Raw genomic sequence first — 15,708 nt, 5'->3', positions numbered from 1 at the left:
AGTCTCCAGAAGAGCAAGGTGTCAGGGTCTCAGAGACTTATGTTAGGTAAAGAATCCTAAAATGAACCCCCTCTTAGTAAGAATCACACGCTGAAGTGTTGTGAAATACATGAAGACTGTTCTTTTATAGGCGTTATAGACAGACAGATTGAGAGTGACTCTTGAAGGACCAGCACCACATCCTCTTCTACCACTGTTTGAAGAATTCATCTTCCAGAATACGTTTTAATAAGTTTTGTGAGTTAATTTTTAGTCCATCTCTGCAAAACGGACTTCAGGGTGGGAGATGGACCAAAAATGAACTCACAAAACTTATTAAAACGTATTCTGGAAGATGAATTCTTCAAATAGTGGTAGAAGAGGATGTGGTGCTGGTCCTTCAAGAGTCTCAAGATTTTTTATTGTCTATAAAGCCTATAAAAAATCAGTCTTCATGTATTTTACTGCACTTCAGCTTGTGATTCTTATTAAGAGGGGGTACATTTTTAGGATTCTTTACCTAACATAAGTCTCTGAGACCCTGACACCTTGCTCTTCTGGAGACTCCAGGTAGGTTGCAGTTCTGGAAAATGGTGGCGCTGGAGACTTAAGGGTTCCTGATGGTTTCACACTTAATTCTTCACCTTAATTCTTCATTCTTTTGCAGTTAACATGTGTCTTTTCTTCTCCACCTGTATTTGGCTGACCCAATGAGCATTTCACTGTCCAATGGTCATGCCTTAACTGCAATCTCTAGTATTGCATTAGTATTGTATCCTTCTCATGGGCATTTAATAATTTTTGACTTTTCAGTCTTAGTTAAATCTCTTTTTTGGCTTATTTTAAATGTAGAAGAAAACTTTCCTAATAATTCTGCACACCTGAATATAAGGCGTTTTTCATTTCCAGCCTTCATGAACAATTATATATCACTTATAAATGATTAAATACAAAATTAATAGTAGTTATTAAGATTAATATGGTTTGGAATTGGCAAAATGTGCCTGGGAATAAAATATGATCAGAAAATCAACGTGCCTAATAATTCTGCACACACTGTATACCCGTTGCCGTTTGTCGTGAGTGACGTCGTCTCTCCAAAAAGATGCTCTACCGTGATCGAATCACCTGCTTCTTGCACTGACTGAGAAGTCAACGACAGGATTGGAGAGGGGGAGGGGCGGTGTTTTATTTCACTTCATGAACTATTGTGAATTTATATTATGTATTCAAATTAATAGTACCCATTGCAAAATCTGGCACAGGGGTGGCCAGAGTTTATACAGTGGTGGCCGTGGCCGTGGCCGTGGCCACCCCTTGGGGGCGCCCCTGTATGCAATTCTGAATATCTCTGGAGCACTAGTTATGTCGAACGGCAAACGACAAAAGCAGTACCTCTTAAAGGGGGTAATGAATGTAGTCAACCTCTTGCTCGGAAACCTCTTCAATCAAGCCCAGCTGCTCCATTCTATCCAGTTGTTGTTTGATTTGGGGCATTGGGATTGGTACTCTACGAGCTACATGAACACTGTATGGCTCAGCTGAACTTTTGAGCATTATTTTAACTGTTTTGCATGCCATCAGTCCCAAAGAGCCAAACACGCTCTCTCTTATTTCATCTATTCTTTTTATTAGCCCCATTTTAATTGCAGTACTGCGTCCCAGCAGATTTCCAACATGAGCTCCTCTCACCACATTAGCATTCATCAGATAAATGTTTTTTTTTTCACTCTTACTTTTGTTCTCAGTTGGCCCATACACTCCAGCTTGCCACCAGGACTGATTATGGGTTTTGTTACATCTTGTGCATTTCTTCCTGTCACTCTGTTCATTTCTATAGCCTTGTCCTTTTCTTTGTCTATCAGAACTCATTTTTCTTCTTCTGCCACAATTGTGTTGGTAGAATTGAACCTCCTCCAATTTACTTTCACTTTGCTCAGCATTTTGGTTTTTTAATGAGCTTGTGGCTACGTGCCATTTCAATCACTCTATTGAGCGTCAGTGTTCCTTGAAGCTGCAGCTTTTCTGACAGAGATTTGTCTCTCAATCCGATCCCAATCCTGTCATGGATATATTCGTCTTTTAGTTCGCCAAAATCGCAATGTTCTGAGAGCTCATACAGTCCTCTTACGAGCGCCTACACTGGCTCTCCATCACGCTGACAGCGCTGAAGAAAGTGCACACGTTCGTATATCACGTTTCTTCGGGGAATGAAGTGCTCGTCAATCTTCTCAATCACCACTTCATAGTTATCTCTGTCATCATCGCCGTCGAACGTGAATGATTTGAATATATTCTCTGCATCCTTCCCCATGGAATAAATGAGAGCACCGACCTGTACATCGCGTCCTCTAATGATAGTTTGGTGGCTGATCTGTAGCGCATGAATCTTTGTTTCCACTCCGCCCATTCGCTCTGCCTTTCAAACTGCGAAAATTTTAGCATGGTCCTCTACGGTATAGCTCTTCACTTAACGGGGCAATATGCCATCATCTGCCATCAATCTGCATGCGTTTCGACTGTTTTTACTGAACACTTCCTTGAACGTACATGCACATACATAATGACCAATGAGAAAACTTGTTACTAACTCAAATACTATACATAAACACCTCTGATTGCCTATTGTCTGTAATTGGCTACAATGATCAGCGCTTCAAAAACGATGTAAATATAAATCAATGGCGCTCTTCACCGAGCCCTTACACAGATACAGATGGTAGCGTTTGAAAGCAGGCATCTATCAGCCGACTGGTCTGCTGATAGACTCCTGCTTGTGCTTTCAAACGCTCCCGCTCCTGTTTTTTAAAATGCTTTCAAACACTTCCCTGTGCTCTCAAATGCTCCTGTGCGTTGATCATTGTAGCCAATCACAGACATATGCGATGAGCACATGAACACAATGGGCAATCAGAGGTGTGTCCGATTCCACTCAACAGCGCTCAAAGCATCACAATTTTTTAATTTCAGTACAGACTTAGTACCGAAGTCCGTACTTTTTGACAACTCTACAACACGATAAAATACCAATAAAAGTAGTCTTAGAAGCATTTGCAAATCACTAAATCGTTCTCTAGTGCACACATAAGTGTTTTAAAATGTCTAAAAGACACCAAAAGATTTAGCCTCAATTTCTGCTTTTTGTTAGATTAAGCCCTATTCGGACGGAATTAGTTTTACAAGGGTAGATGGAGTAATGTAATTTTACCACAGGACATCTGTAATATTAATGGCCAATTCGCACAGGATAAGAAATGTCAATAAAGCTAGCAGAAGTGGGAGGGGTAACTCGATTTATGCACTGCCGTCACCTCCCTGTCTTCATGTGCATATTAAGTTGCTTCCTGATAACCATTTGTAACCGCCCAGAACTTGGCTACTGTGGTTTTTAAGGGTAATGTCACTACCATGCATCTAGGGGGCTCTATGTTGCATTCAGTGGCCTAGCCAGCCGCATCACAGACCTCTTGGATAGGTGTGGCAAAGGTGCCAAAGGTGAAGGCAGACTGCACACCTGATAGGCCAGGGAGAAAAAAATATGATCCGATACCTATCCAACACAAACCATGGGGAAATCTAGCTTAAACCATCACCTAAATGCTTGAACATTAGTGTCGAGCAGGACGAGGCCCGTGAGAGGGCGGCACGAGGCCGGTGGCGTGATTACTGATGAGTGACACCTGCGCGACGCACCGGTCTCGTATCTCTCACGGAGGAGCGGAAGCATAAAGGAGGAGTGGACTACAGTGAAGAGCGAGAGAGGACAGGCCTGAACTTGTGTTGTGGTTTTTTATGTTTTATTATGTGACAGCAGTCGTCCGTGAGGTCGTAAAAGTAAAAGTAAAAAAAAGTATTTTACTTTTGTTTTGTTGTTGATTTATTTTATGTCATTAAAGTCTTTAAATGTTCGCCGGTTCCCGCCTCCTTCTTCCTTCCCGGGTTTCTGCACCAGTGTAACGCAGTTCGTTGTTATGGTAAGAAGGAGGCGGGAACCGGCGAACATTTAAAGACTTTAATGACATAAAATAAATGTGAGAGAGAGAGAGTACCTGTATTTTTTTTGTTTTTTTTGTAGTGTTTGAATAAAGGGTGGCAGTCTTTCATAATCAACTGTTGTTGTGGACTATATACTGGAGAAGTATTTGTTCTCCATTTGAGTGAGATGTTTTTAGTATTAGTTCAAGAATAAAATAAAAGTATCGGATTGATATCGGTATCGATATCAAAGCTGCGGCATCGGTATCGAAAGTGAAAAAGTGGTATCGGGACATCCCTAGCCCCTAACAGCCTCTGAAACTGTTTTACAGTAATGGCACGGCCTAGCTTTATCCTGGTCACCATGGCTGGGATCGACTCAATACGTGCAGGAGACATTTGTGCCCGCATCGTAATCGAGTCCCATACCACCCCCAGAAATTGATGGGAGAGCGACAACACACTCTTCTTCGTTAGGCTGCAGAAACTATGTCAGCCATAACTGTGAATACAACCTTGTGCCCTACAAAGCTCAGCAATATCTTCTGGTGTAGGTTCCTTGCCCTCATATAGATCATAAAAATGTCAGCCTGGTATGCCTGCATAACAGCCATTGTATGCAGGCAAGCAGGTGTGAATCAAACCAAAAGGACCAAACAAGCATACCGAGACCTTCTTGAAGAAGTGGTCGAACAGACCCAACTGCCTAAAGAACTGTGCATTTTTGGACCAAACCAGCTTCCATTGTCAGCTGCGCTGTGCCATTATGGGATGTTTGTTGACAGTTTACACTATAGCACCTGAGCCTCATGTCAGCTCGCAGACAAACTTGGAGTTGTGAGGAGGTCCAGAGCCTGTACAGTATGTATTCATCTTTGTTAATATTGTTTATTAACAGCTGTTCATTGTTTGTTCATGTTAGTTCACAGTGCATTAATGTTAAAAATACAACATTTGATTTTAAGAATGCTGAAATTAATATTAACTAAGATTATTGTTCTTTCTTAGTTCATGTTTACTAAAGTAGTTAACTAATGTAACAAATAAAACCTTATTGTAAAGTGTTATAAAAAAAATAATATAAATGATGTTCATGTGTGTAAAACAGTGAGAGATTTCCACCACACTCATCCACTATAAGGAAAATAAAGCAGTGGACACACACAATCAATTTAATAAAAAAATTGTAATTAATTTAGCACATTTGCATTAATTTTGTACAATTGATAACATATTGCAAAATGTTACCCAATGGTTGTTGCATTTTTTTTATTATTATTATTTTATTTTTTTAGCTTTATCAAAAACAATAATGGTTTGTCAATCCACACACAAAAAATGCATCAATCAATAATTGTTATTGAAAAAAGTTCCCCACTTCTGCACACAAACATTAGTGTTACAGTGGCATTTACAGAATCTCACATATTCGATGTAGTTTAGACTTTTTAAGTGGTAGTGATTAAGATTCATTTAAATGTGTATTTCACCAACGCCGCTTTTGTTTTCAGGACTTTTATTTTGGAGTGGCGGTATGACGTCATAAGGCTGCGCCGCGCTTCTGCATGTTGTGATTCGGCTGAAGAAAGGTTTGTTTTAAGCATTTTAAAGTGTTTAAATTAATGCAAACTGTTGAATCATTTTTATATCTTTAACAGGTTATGTAAAATAAGTTCATTCATATTCAATGTAACATTAAAATGAGTTATCTAACATTATTGAACGTTTTTTGTGCAAGTTAAGCAAATCCATACATGAGTAGCAGAAAAGGTGTGTCTCATTTCGCTCCCTACATCGTGAATTAGTTTATTATAAACATGAATCCCGCTACTTGCAAGTAGTGATGAGAGAAACGGAGCTTTTGAAACTCAATGGTCAACTGAATCAATCAGAGCTACACAGAATGATTCACTGTGTCGACTCGCTCGAATCACCTCAAACACGGACGACTCCTGCTGGTCAAACAGTGTAAATACAAACAAGTAATGTGAACTTTTACTTACCAGCTGCAAATGTTTTAATCTATTAAATGTAATCTACAAAGAAATAAATATTTTAAATATTATATTGTATAAATATAAACCGACTGTGTCATTTTTTTTTAGTGCTAGTTTGGAGTGTTTTTTCTTCTTCTAATCAGGTGATTTGAGTCCATTAACACTCTCTCTCTCTCTCTCTCTCTCTCTCTCTCTCTGTCTCTCTCTCTCTCTCTCTCTCTCTCTCTCTCTCTCTGTCTCTCTCTCTCTCTCTCTGTCTCTCTCTCTCTCTCTCTCTCTCTCTCTCTCTCTCTGAATGACTCTCTTTACCAGTGAACTGAACTAGATCTGATTGAGACACACACAGAGATTTAGTTTGCATTTATTTTTCTTTCTGTTAATTTTTCTCATATTAAACAGGACAGACTGTCCAAACACACAGAAAAACTCCTGGTGAAGTGACTGAGATCTACTATAAAGATGCCGTATATTAAAGAGGAGAGTGAAGACTTCAAGATTGAAGACACATTCAGTGTGAAACAAGAAGAAACTGAGGAACAAACAGGTTGGTTTCATTCTCAAAGCTGAACTCAGTCATTTGATCATTATTAAAATGTCCAGCTCTGCAGAAATTAGTGATATATTTCTTGTGTCCGAATTAAAGTGGTTTTATTTGACACAGAGCGGGTCGCCACATGTTGAGATCATATGAACAGACAAATACTAATGCTATTTCAACCTGAGAAGATCCGACTTCCATGTTAGACATTCGTTGTTGGACATTTCGACGTCACGCATTAAATTAGGCAAAATAATACAGAGATAGCCAAAAAATTTTAATATTTTGAGTAACATTCAACACAATATCTACTTAATTTTTATGTTAAGATATATTTATTGGGAATATACATACAAGTGTGAAATATGTAAATGCACCAGCACATTCCCTTTATATAAAATATTGAAACCAGAGCATTGCATTGTCTAGAGTGCCGGAAAAGAGGTTAAAGTAAAACCATAACAAGAGGGTGGGATTAATAATAATAGACAAATTAATATGCCAGTATCGAGTAGTGATATGATTTTTCATGGCCGTGTTTTTACAAGCATACTGGCCGATACCGATTTCTGTGTTGTTGTTTTTCAACAAATAAGAAAGAATATAAGTATACATAAACAAGATGTTAATTTGGTGTTTAACAGGCCAAACTGGCTTTTGGCGGTTAAAACCATCTGAAATTAACGGCAACAACTGCACAGTTCACTACACAATCAACACACATTCATCTATCCAAACAAAGATGTTTGGATATTTAATCAGCATTCAGCATTTGTTTTTGTTTTTAAATTCATTGTAAAGAAAAAAGGTATTTACCAGTGAAACTAAACAAAACCAAAAAATAATTCTAAAATGTTAAATCAAATAACAGGGTTTTTTTCCTGGCTCAAAACGAGGCAGAGGTGGTCAATTCCTGATCATGTGTTTTAATTAGGGCTGGGAATCGATTCCAAAGAGAATCGATTCCACGATTCCGAGACGTTGGGAATTGAGAGTCGATTCCATTAAGGGGAATCGACTCCTCTTTAAGATTTTTTTTTTTACTCAAACCGCGGCCTGTAGCCGATTTCATTTGTCAACACAATCACGTCACCTGTAAAGAAATAAAGTTCAGACTAAATAAATGGATCCAGTCGTGACACAGAGTATGGTTTAGGGTAGGATGATTATGTCAGCATTGTGTAGGCAATCAGCGCAATGACTGACCCAAAGAAATCTTTAGAATCGGTTGCTGGGTGGGGTTTGATCTTACTCGTTGTAGTTTAGGACAAGAAGAATAATTCTGATTTATTAAATCAATCAATCAATCACACTCACGCGAAGAAGAATGCCTCCAAGGTCAACATCAGTAGTCTGGCGCTACCTTACGTTAGATTCGACAAAAAATGAAATGAAATGGCAAATTTGCGATAAATGTGCATATAATAAAACATCATCCCCAATGATAAAACATCTTAGGGCCGTTCACAAAAAGGAGGTGACAGAGGAGGATCAGGTAACAATTAACTAATCTGACGCACCATTTTACGTCAGATACATAAGCAGATCAATTTGAAGGTTTAAAAGACAGGGGAATGTAAATCAAACTGCTCAATAAATTACTAACGATTGTGGTTAGTCAGATTTAGGTAGCCTAGCCTCATTAACTCAGGAAGGGTTTATATCTATTCGTTCTATTTATGACCAAGCAGCACTCGCAATACGTCTAATAGGAAGGACAAATGGATTTGCAACGGTCGCTTTGTCACGCCCGGTGTAGAGAGTTTCTCGCTGTGTGGCACAGTAAGACACAACAATGTTAGACACGGTGTTGGTATTAAAAAAAAGAATCGGAAATAACAGCGAGGAATCGATTCTTGGAATCAATTCTTTCGATTCCAGAAACAGGAATCGGAATCGATTCCAAGAAATCCTGAATCGAACAGCCATAGTTTTAATAGTAAGATAATTAAATTAGTATTTTTCATAGACCATCTTATAGTCTACTATGTTTCCCACAGTATTTTTGTGGGTGGACCTCGGTACCTCTAGGGGGGTCTGGGGGCATGTTCCCCCGGAAGAAAATTTTGTAAATTTTAAAGATAAATTCATTAATCTGGTGCACTTTGAGTCACCCGAATCTGCTGTTGAAAATAAATAATCCACCCGCCGACCGCCCGAACCTATCGATACTCTTTGGCTTCACTTTTCAGTGCTAGTGCGGCACGCGTGCTGCAGACAGGTACCTCTGCATTTCGAGTACAATGCTTCCAAACAAATGACATTTTCGCGAAGGATTCCAAAGTCGTCTGTGCACGCGGGCACACTTCCGGAAAAATCGGCAGCAAACCGATTGCGCGTTAGAAGCAAAAACCGACCGGTTTCCGATTTATGACCGTTCAATCGGTGCATCCCTTGTATCGAGTTCTCTTTCGAGTTTGAATAAACAATAACACACAGAATTATGCCAAAATGCCCTTTTGTCGAGTATCCTCTGAAGAGCGGTCTTAAATGAGTTAAAAAATGTCTTAAATGAACTTAAAGGGGTGTGACAAAATGAGATGCGCCTCAGATCTGCGTCATGTACGGCAGCGGCAGCTCTTAAAGTAACAGCAGCCTAATAAACCAGTTTTTGTGATGTCATTAATGTTAATCAAAGAACAAAGGTAACAGAGAAAATTGTAACTTTAATAAGGATTAATCTATATTTCATTTATAATTTATGCAGTGAAGACTGTAAAGTGTTTGATAACTTTATTCAATTTCTGTATAGTTCCTTCCTGTTAGACAGGTAGGAAGGCCACAGGTAAATGTGACATTTATTATAATGGGTTTATGTTTAGGTTGTTTTTAGTTAACTTGAATTAAAATTTGTTATTTTTTTAAAGCCTAATAAATGTTGAAGTTGATAGCTTCCAATTATACTGTAATGTTGAATGTCTATCATGAGTATTAGTATCAGAGATGCTGGCCTTCATTCATAAAAAGATGCCATTAAACAAATATTCAAAATATACTATTTTTAAGTTGTTTCTACATTAAATTGGAGAGTAACTGTGAAATTATTACAATATAAAAATATAAAAAACTATGTTTTTAATCACAATTTAATCATATTAAAAATATCAAAAGCTGACATCACCCAGTATCCAAACATTAGGATCAAAATCATTGTGATTTTTTATTATTTCATACAATAGCTACTTCTGAATTAAAAATAATGAAAACCATTCCTATCAATTATGCATCAGTATCTGACAAAAACTTTAATTTGCATATAGAAAGCTGTAAAATGTTGAGTGATCAATATTAGATAACGGCAGTCGAGTGTTAGAAAATAACTTCCTTACAGTTAAATATATATTATATATTAGGGCTGCACAATTAATCGAATTTCTAATCACGATTACGATTACGGATGCCACGATTAGGTAGGCTAATCGTTCAAAGCCGCGATTACAAAAGAAAATCCACTCTGCGTGCGTGTGTTTAGAGCATGTTATGTTATGAGAGGCGAATCACGACTACTTCAGAGAACCCAGCACAATAGGAACTACCAGGCAGTGATGCAAAGCATTTCACCTCAGAAAAACGGACTTTCCTGTCCTGTCAGCCGATATACTGTGCTCGTAGTGCGCACTCTTCAATTGCACACGCAAATGCGGTGTTGTGCGCTGTGTATCGCTTCACTGTATATAAAGTGCGAAAGAAACTACGAGCATGCAACGTCGTTACGTTGTAAATTAGTAGGCTAAGTCACAAAATAAAAGTAAAATACCAATAAATCACGTTATTGGTACGTCGTATGTTAGCTGAGAAGGATTTGCATGCAGGTATGATTTTCATTCTATTCACCTGGAGCAGTTTCCATGTTTCATTAACAGTTCTTGTTAGTATTGTGTATTCACTGGTAACTGTCGTTTCCATAACGGATTAACCCCAAAATGCCAGTTTATTTTCACTTTGTGTTATTTTTTATATTTTTAAATGACTGTGATGGCTCATACCAACATTGTATTAACAAAAACTAGTTTGGGACTGCTATTTAATAGCTTTAGCATAGTCCTAATGTTTATTTATTACTAGTGTTTACTATTAATCATATTCTTACTATTCATGTGTATGTTAAGTAAATGGGGACAATACTTGTGTGTGTGTGTGTGTGCGTGTGTGCGCGCGCGCGCGTGTATTAACAATTTTTGTGTAAACGTATTATAATATGCCTATATATATTCAATTCGCAATTACAATTTCAAGGGAATAATCGGCAATTATGATTTTTGTCATAATCGTGCAGCCCTTTATATATATATATATATATGTATATATATATATATACACACACACACACACACACACACACACACACACACAGTGGGGAGAACAAGTATTTGATACACTGCCGATTTTGCAGGTTTTCCCACTTACAAAGCATGTAGAAGTCTGTCATTTTTATCATAGGTACTCTTCAACTGTGAGAGACGGAATCTAAAACAAAAATCCAGAAAATCACATTGTATGATTTTTAAGTAATTAATCTGCATTTTATTGCATGACATAAGTATTTGATACTTCAGAAAAGCAGAACTTAATATTTGGTACAGAAACCTTTGTTTGCAATTACAGAGATCATATGTTTCCTGTAGTTCTTGACCAGGTTTGCACACACTGCTGCAGGGATTTTGGCCCACTCCTCCATACAGACCTTCTCCAGATCCTTCAGGTTTCGGGGCTGTCGCTGGGCAATACGGACTTTCAGCTCCCTCCAAAGATTTTCTATTGGGTTCAGGTCTGGAGACTGGCTAGGCCACTCCAGGACCTCCAGGAGATGCTTCTTACGGAGCCACTCCTTAGTTGCCCTGGCTGTGTGTTTCGGTCGTTGTCATGCTGGAAGACCCAGCCACGACCCATCTTCAATGCTCTAACTGAGGGAAGGAGGTTGTTGGCCAAGATCTCGCGATACATGGCCCCATCCATCCTCCCCTCAATACGGTGCAGTTGTCCTGTCCCCTTTGCAGAAAAGCATCCCCCAAAGAATGATGTTTCCACCTCCATGCTTCACGGTTGGGATGGTGTTCTTGGGGTTGTACTCATCCTTCTTCTTCCTCCAAACACGGTGAGTGGAGTTTAGACCAAAAAGCTCTATTTTTGTCTCATCAGACCACATGACCTTCTCCCATTCCTCCTCTGGATCATCCAGATGGTCATTGGCAAACTTCAGACGGGCCTGGACATGCGGTGGCTTGAGCAGGGGGACCTTGCGTGCGCTGCAGGATTTTAATTCATGACGGCGTAGTGTGTTACTAATGGTTTTCTTTGAGACTGTGGTCCCAGCTCTCTTCAGGTCATTGACCAGGTCCTGCCGTGTAGTTCTGGGCTGATCCCTCACCTTCCTCATGATCATTGATGCCCCACGAGGTGAGATCTTGCATGGTGCCCCAGACCGAGGGAGATTGACCGTCATCTTGAACTTCTTCCATTTTCTAATAATTGCGCCAACAGTTGTTGCCTTCTCACCAAGCTGCTTGCCTATTGTCCTGTAGCCCATCCCAGCCTTGTGCAGGTTTACAATTTTATCCCTGATGTCCTTACACAGCTCTCTGGTCTTGGCCATTGTGGAGAGGTTGGAGTCTGTTTGATTGAGTGTGTGGACAGGTGTCTTTTATACAGGTAACAAGTTAAAACAGGTGCTGTTAATACAGGTAATAAGTGGAGAACAGGAGGGCATCTTAAAGAAAAACGAACAGGTCTGTGAGAGCCGGAATTCTTACTGGTTGGTAGGTGATCAAATACTTGTCATGCAATAAAATGCAAATTAATTATTTAAAAAAGCATACAATGTGATTTTCTGGATTTTTGTTTTAGATCCCATCTCTCACAGTTGAAGTGTACCTATGATAAAAATTACAGACCTCTACATGCTTTGTAAGTAGGAAAACCTGTAAAATCTGCAGTGTATCAAATACTTGTTCTCCCCACTGTGTGTGTGTGTATATATATATATATATATATATATATATATATATATATATATATATATATATATATATATATATATATATATATATATATATACAGTACTGTGCAAAAGTCTTAGGCATGTTAAAATTTCAATTTGTGATTTTATTTTTTAAAGCATTCTCAATTTACAGCATTTTAATACAAGTGCCAGTACTTTTCACAGTACTGTAGCTTTGCAGGAAGGTTTCTTCAAGCAGCTTGGAGACGTTCCCGCAGTTCTTCTGGATTTAGTTTGTCTCAGTTTTTTCTGTTTCTTCATGTAATCACAGACAGACTTGATGGTGAGATCAGATCATACTGGCTGTTGTCAGATTCCTTGTGCATACAGAAACCTCACTGGATTATTACAATTAATGGCAAAAAGAATGTTTGGAAATGTGTGTGTGTGTGTGTGTGTATATATATATATATATATATATATATATATATATATATATATATATATATATATATATATACACACACACATATATACAGTGAGGAAAATAAGTATTTGAACATCCTGCTATTTTGCAAGTTCTCCCACTTAGAAATCATGGAGGGGTCTGAAATTGTCATCATAGGTGCATGTCCACTGTGAGAGACATAATCTAAAAAAAAAATATCCAGAAATCACAATGTATGATTTTTTAACTATTTATTTGTATGATACAGCTGCAAATAAGTATTTGAACACCTGAGAAAATTAATGTTAATATTTGGTACAGTAGCCTTTGTTTGCAATTACAGAGGTCAAACGTTTCCTGTAATTTTTCACCAGGTTTGCACACACTGCAGGAGGGATTTTGGCCCACTCCTCCACACAGATCTTCTCTAGATCAGTCAGGTTTCTGGGCTGTCGCTGAGAAACACGGAGTTTGAGCTCCCTCCAAAGATTCTCTATTGGGTTTAGGTCTGGAGACTGGCCAGGCCACGCCAGAACCTTGATATGCTTCTTACAGAGCCACTCCTTGGTTATCCTGGCTGTGTGCTTCGGGTCATTGTCATGTTGGAAGACCCAACCTCGACCCATCTTCAATGCTCTAATTGACTGGTCCCAGCTCTCTTCAGGTCATTGACCAGCTCCTCCCGTGTAGTTCTGGGCTGATTTCTCACCTTTCTTAGGATCATTGAGACCCCACGAGGTGAGATCTTGCATGGAGCCCCAGTCCGAGGGAGATTGACAGTCATGGTTTAGCTTCTTCCATTTTCTAATGATTGCTCCAACAGTGGACCTTTTTTCACCAAGCTGCTTGGCAATTTCCCCGTAGCCCTTTCCAGCCTTGTGGAGGTGTACAATTTTGTCTCTAGTGTCTTTGGACAGCTCTTTGGTCTTGGCCATGTTAGTAGTTGGATTCTTACTGATTGTATGGGGTGGACAGGTGTCTTTATGCAGCTAACGACCTCAAACAGGTGCATCTAATTTAGGATAATAAATGGAGTGGAGGTGGACATTAGGGATGAGCGAGTACAGCATTATCTGTATCTGTTAACCATGTGAATTATCTGTATCTGTATCTGTACTCGGACTGGGCGGGGCCTAACCCGGAAGTGGGCGGGATTTAACCCGGGAGTGGGTCGGGTTGTATTGAAATGGGCGGGGCTTTAACCGGTATGTTATTTTAAGCATGCAATTGATATGGGTTGATCAGAAATTGTTATATTTATTGCTGATTAGAAAACTATTTACATGACAGCATCATGACAGCATCAGGTTTTGATCACGATAACAAACGAACTACAGAACAAGTTTTGCAACAATGAATACAACACATGCGGTTGCAATTATGAAGTAAAATGTAATGAACAAGAGTTTTCATCTCATCTAGGGCAGGGTGATATGGACCAAAAGTCATATCCCGATATATTTAGGCTGAATTTCGATATACGATATATATATCCCGATATTTTTTATTTTTCATGTTTTATTTTTTTCAAAATTTGTTAACACACACACACACACAAGTACTGTCCCCCTTTACTTAACATAAATTGTAAGAATAAGACTAATAGTAAAGACTAGTACTAATAAACATTAGGCATATGCTAAAGGTATTAAATAACAATACTAACAAGAACTGTTAATGAAACATGGAAACTGCTCCTGGTGAATAGAATGAAAATCATACCTGCATTACTTTTATTTCGTGTAATTTACAACGTAACGGCGTTGCATGCTCGTAGTTTCTTTTGCACTTTATATGGAGATACACGGCGCGCGCCGCCGCATTTGCGCGTGCAATTGAGTGTGCGCTACGACTACAGTATAACGGCTGACAGGACAAGAAAGTCCGTTTTTCTGAGGTGAAAGACTTTATTTCATGTTATAACATAACATGCTCTAAACACGCACGCAAAGTGGAAAAGGAGGGGCGGGGGCGCGGGGAGCAGTGCAGAGCTCCGGGTCAGCTGGCTTGGAGCAAGGATCACAGCGCAAATTTGAACTATATCGAAATATATAATGGTAAAAAAAAATATATATATATATATATTCTTTATATCGATATATCGCCCAGCCCTAATCTCAACATAACTTTCTTTTTTTTTTTTTTTTTGAGCACAGATATTGACTCGTATTACTCGTATAATACTCTTACTCGACAAAAGTGCTTTATCCGTACCGGATACTCGTTTCAGCCGAGTATCCGGCTCAACTCTAGTGGACATTTTAAAGGCAGACTAACAGGTCTTTGAGGGTCAGAATTCTAGCTGATAGACAGGTGTACAAATACTTATTTGCAGCTGTATCATACAAATAAATAGTTAAAAAATCATATATTGTGATTTCTGGATTTTTTTTTTTTTTAGATTATGTCTCTCACAGTGGACATGCACCTACGATGACAATTTCAGACCCCTCCATGATTTCCAAGTGGGAGAACTTGCAAAATAGCAGGGTGTTCAAATACTTATTTTCCTCTCTGTATATATATATATATATATATATATATATATATATATATATATATATATATATAAATACCCATTGGTTTTAAGAATACTTATGGGTTAGTGACAATATGGTCGTATTGTCTCAATCGTGTGTTTTCTGTCATCTTTATTCAGTCAAAATGTTTCTATCTGCTTTTTATTCAGCTGCTGTGAAAGCTGGATGCCTTTGTCCATATAAGAGACGTCCTGAGATGTCATAAGTTTTATGACTGCTATGAGTCTCACTTGTGGACTTTCTGTGCAAGGGCGCCCTCTAGCTTTGTTTATGAATGAAACCCATAACTTGTG

The 15,708-nt window shown here is 38.6% G+C and overlaps 1 protein-coding gene across 5 annotated transcripts in view; it reads left to right on the top strand.

Annotated features, from left to right (window-relative positions):
* Positions 1-15,708, top strand: part of LOC309496537 (uncharacterized protein) — a 134,672-nt gene that overhangs the window by 87,865 nt on the left and 31,099 nt on the right. Inside the window, exons 1-3 of one of the 5 annotated variants that reach the window (XM_082166534.1) lie at positions 5,550-5,936; positions 6,060-6,094; positions 6,351-6,495. In XM_082166534.1, the coding sequence (XP_082022660.1) occupies positions 6,411-6,495 (85 nt within the window). In that variant the 5' untranslated portion in view covers positions 5,550-5,936; positions 6,060-6,094; positions 6,351-6,410. The other 4 variants (XM_082166532.1, XM_082166536.1, XM_082166533.1 and 1 more) reach the window with 4 other exon arrangements.

The sequence above is a fragment of the Leuciscus leuciscus genome (assembly GCF_965113295.1).
Source record: "Leuciscus leuciscus genome assembly, chromosome: 4".
Classification (NCBI taxonomy): domain Eukaryota; kingdom Metazoa; phylum Chordata; class Actinopteri; order Cypriniformes; family Leuciscidae; genus Leuciscus; species Leuciscus leuciscus.
This window is presented reverse-complemented; position numbering and strand designations above follow the sequence as displayed.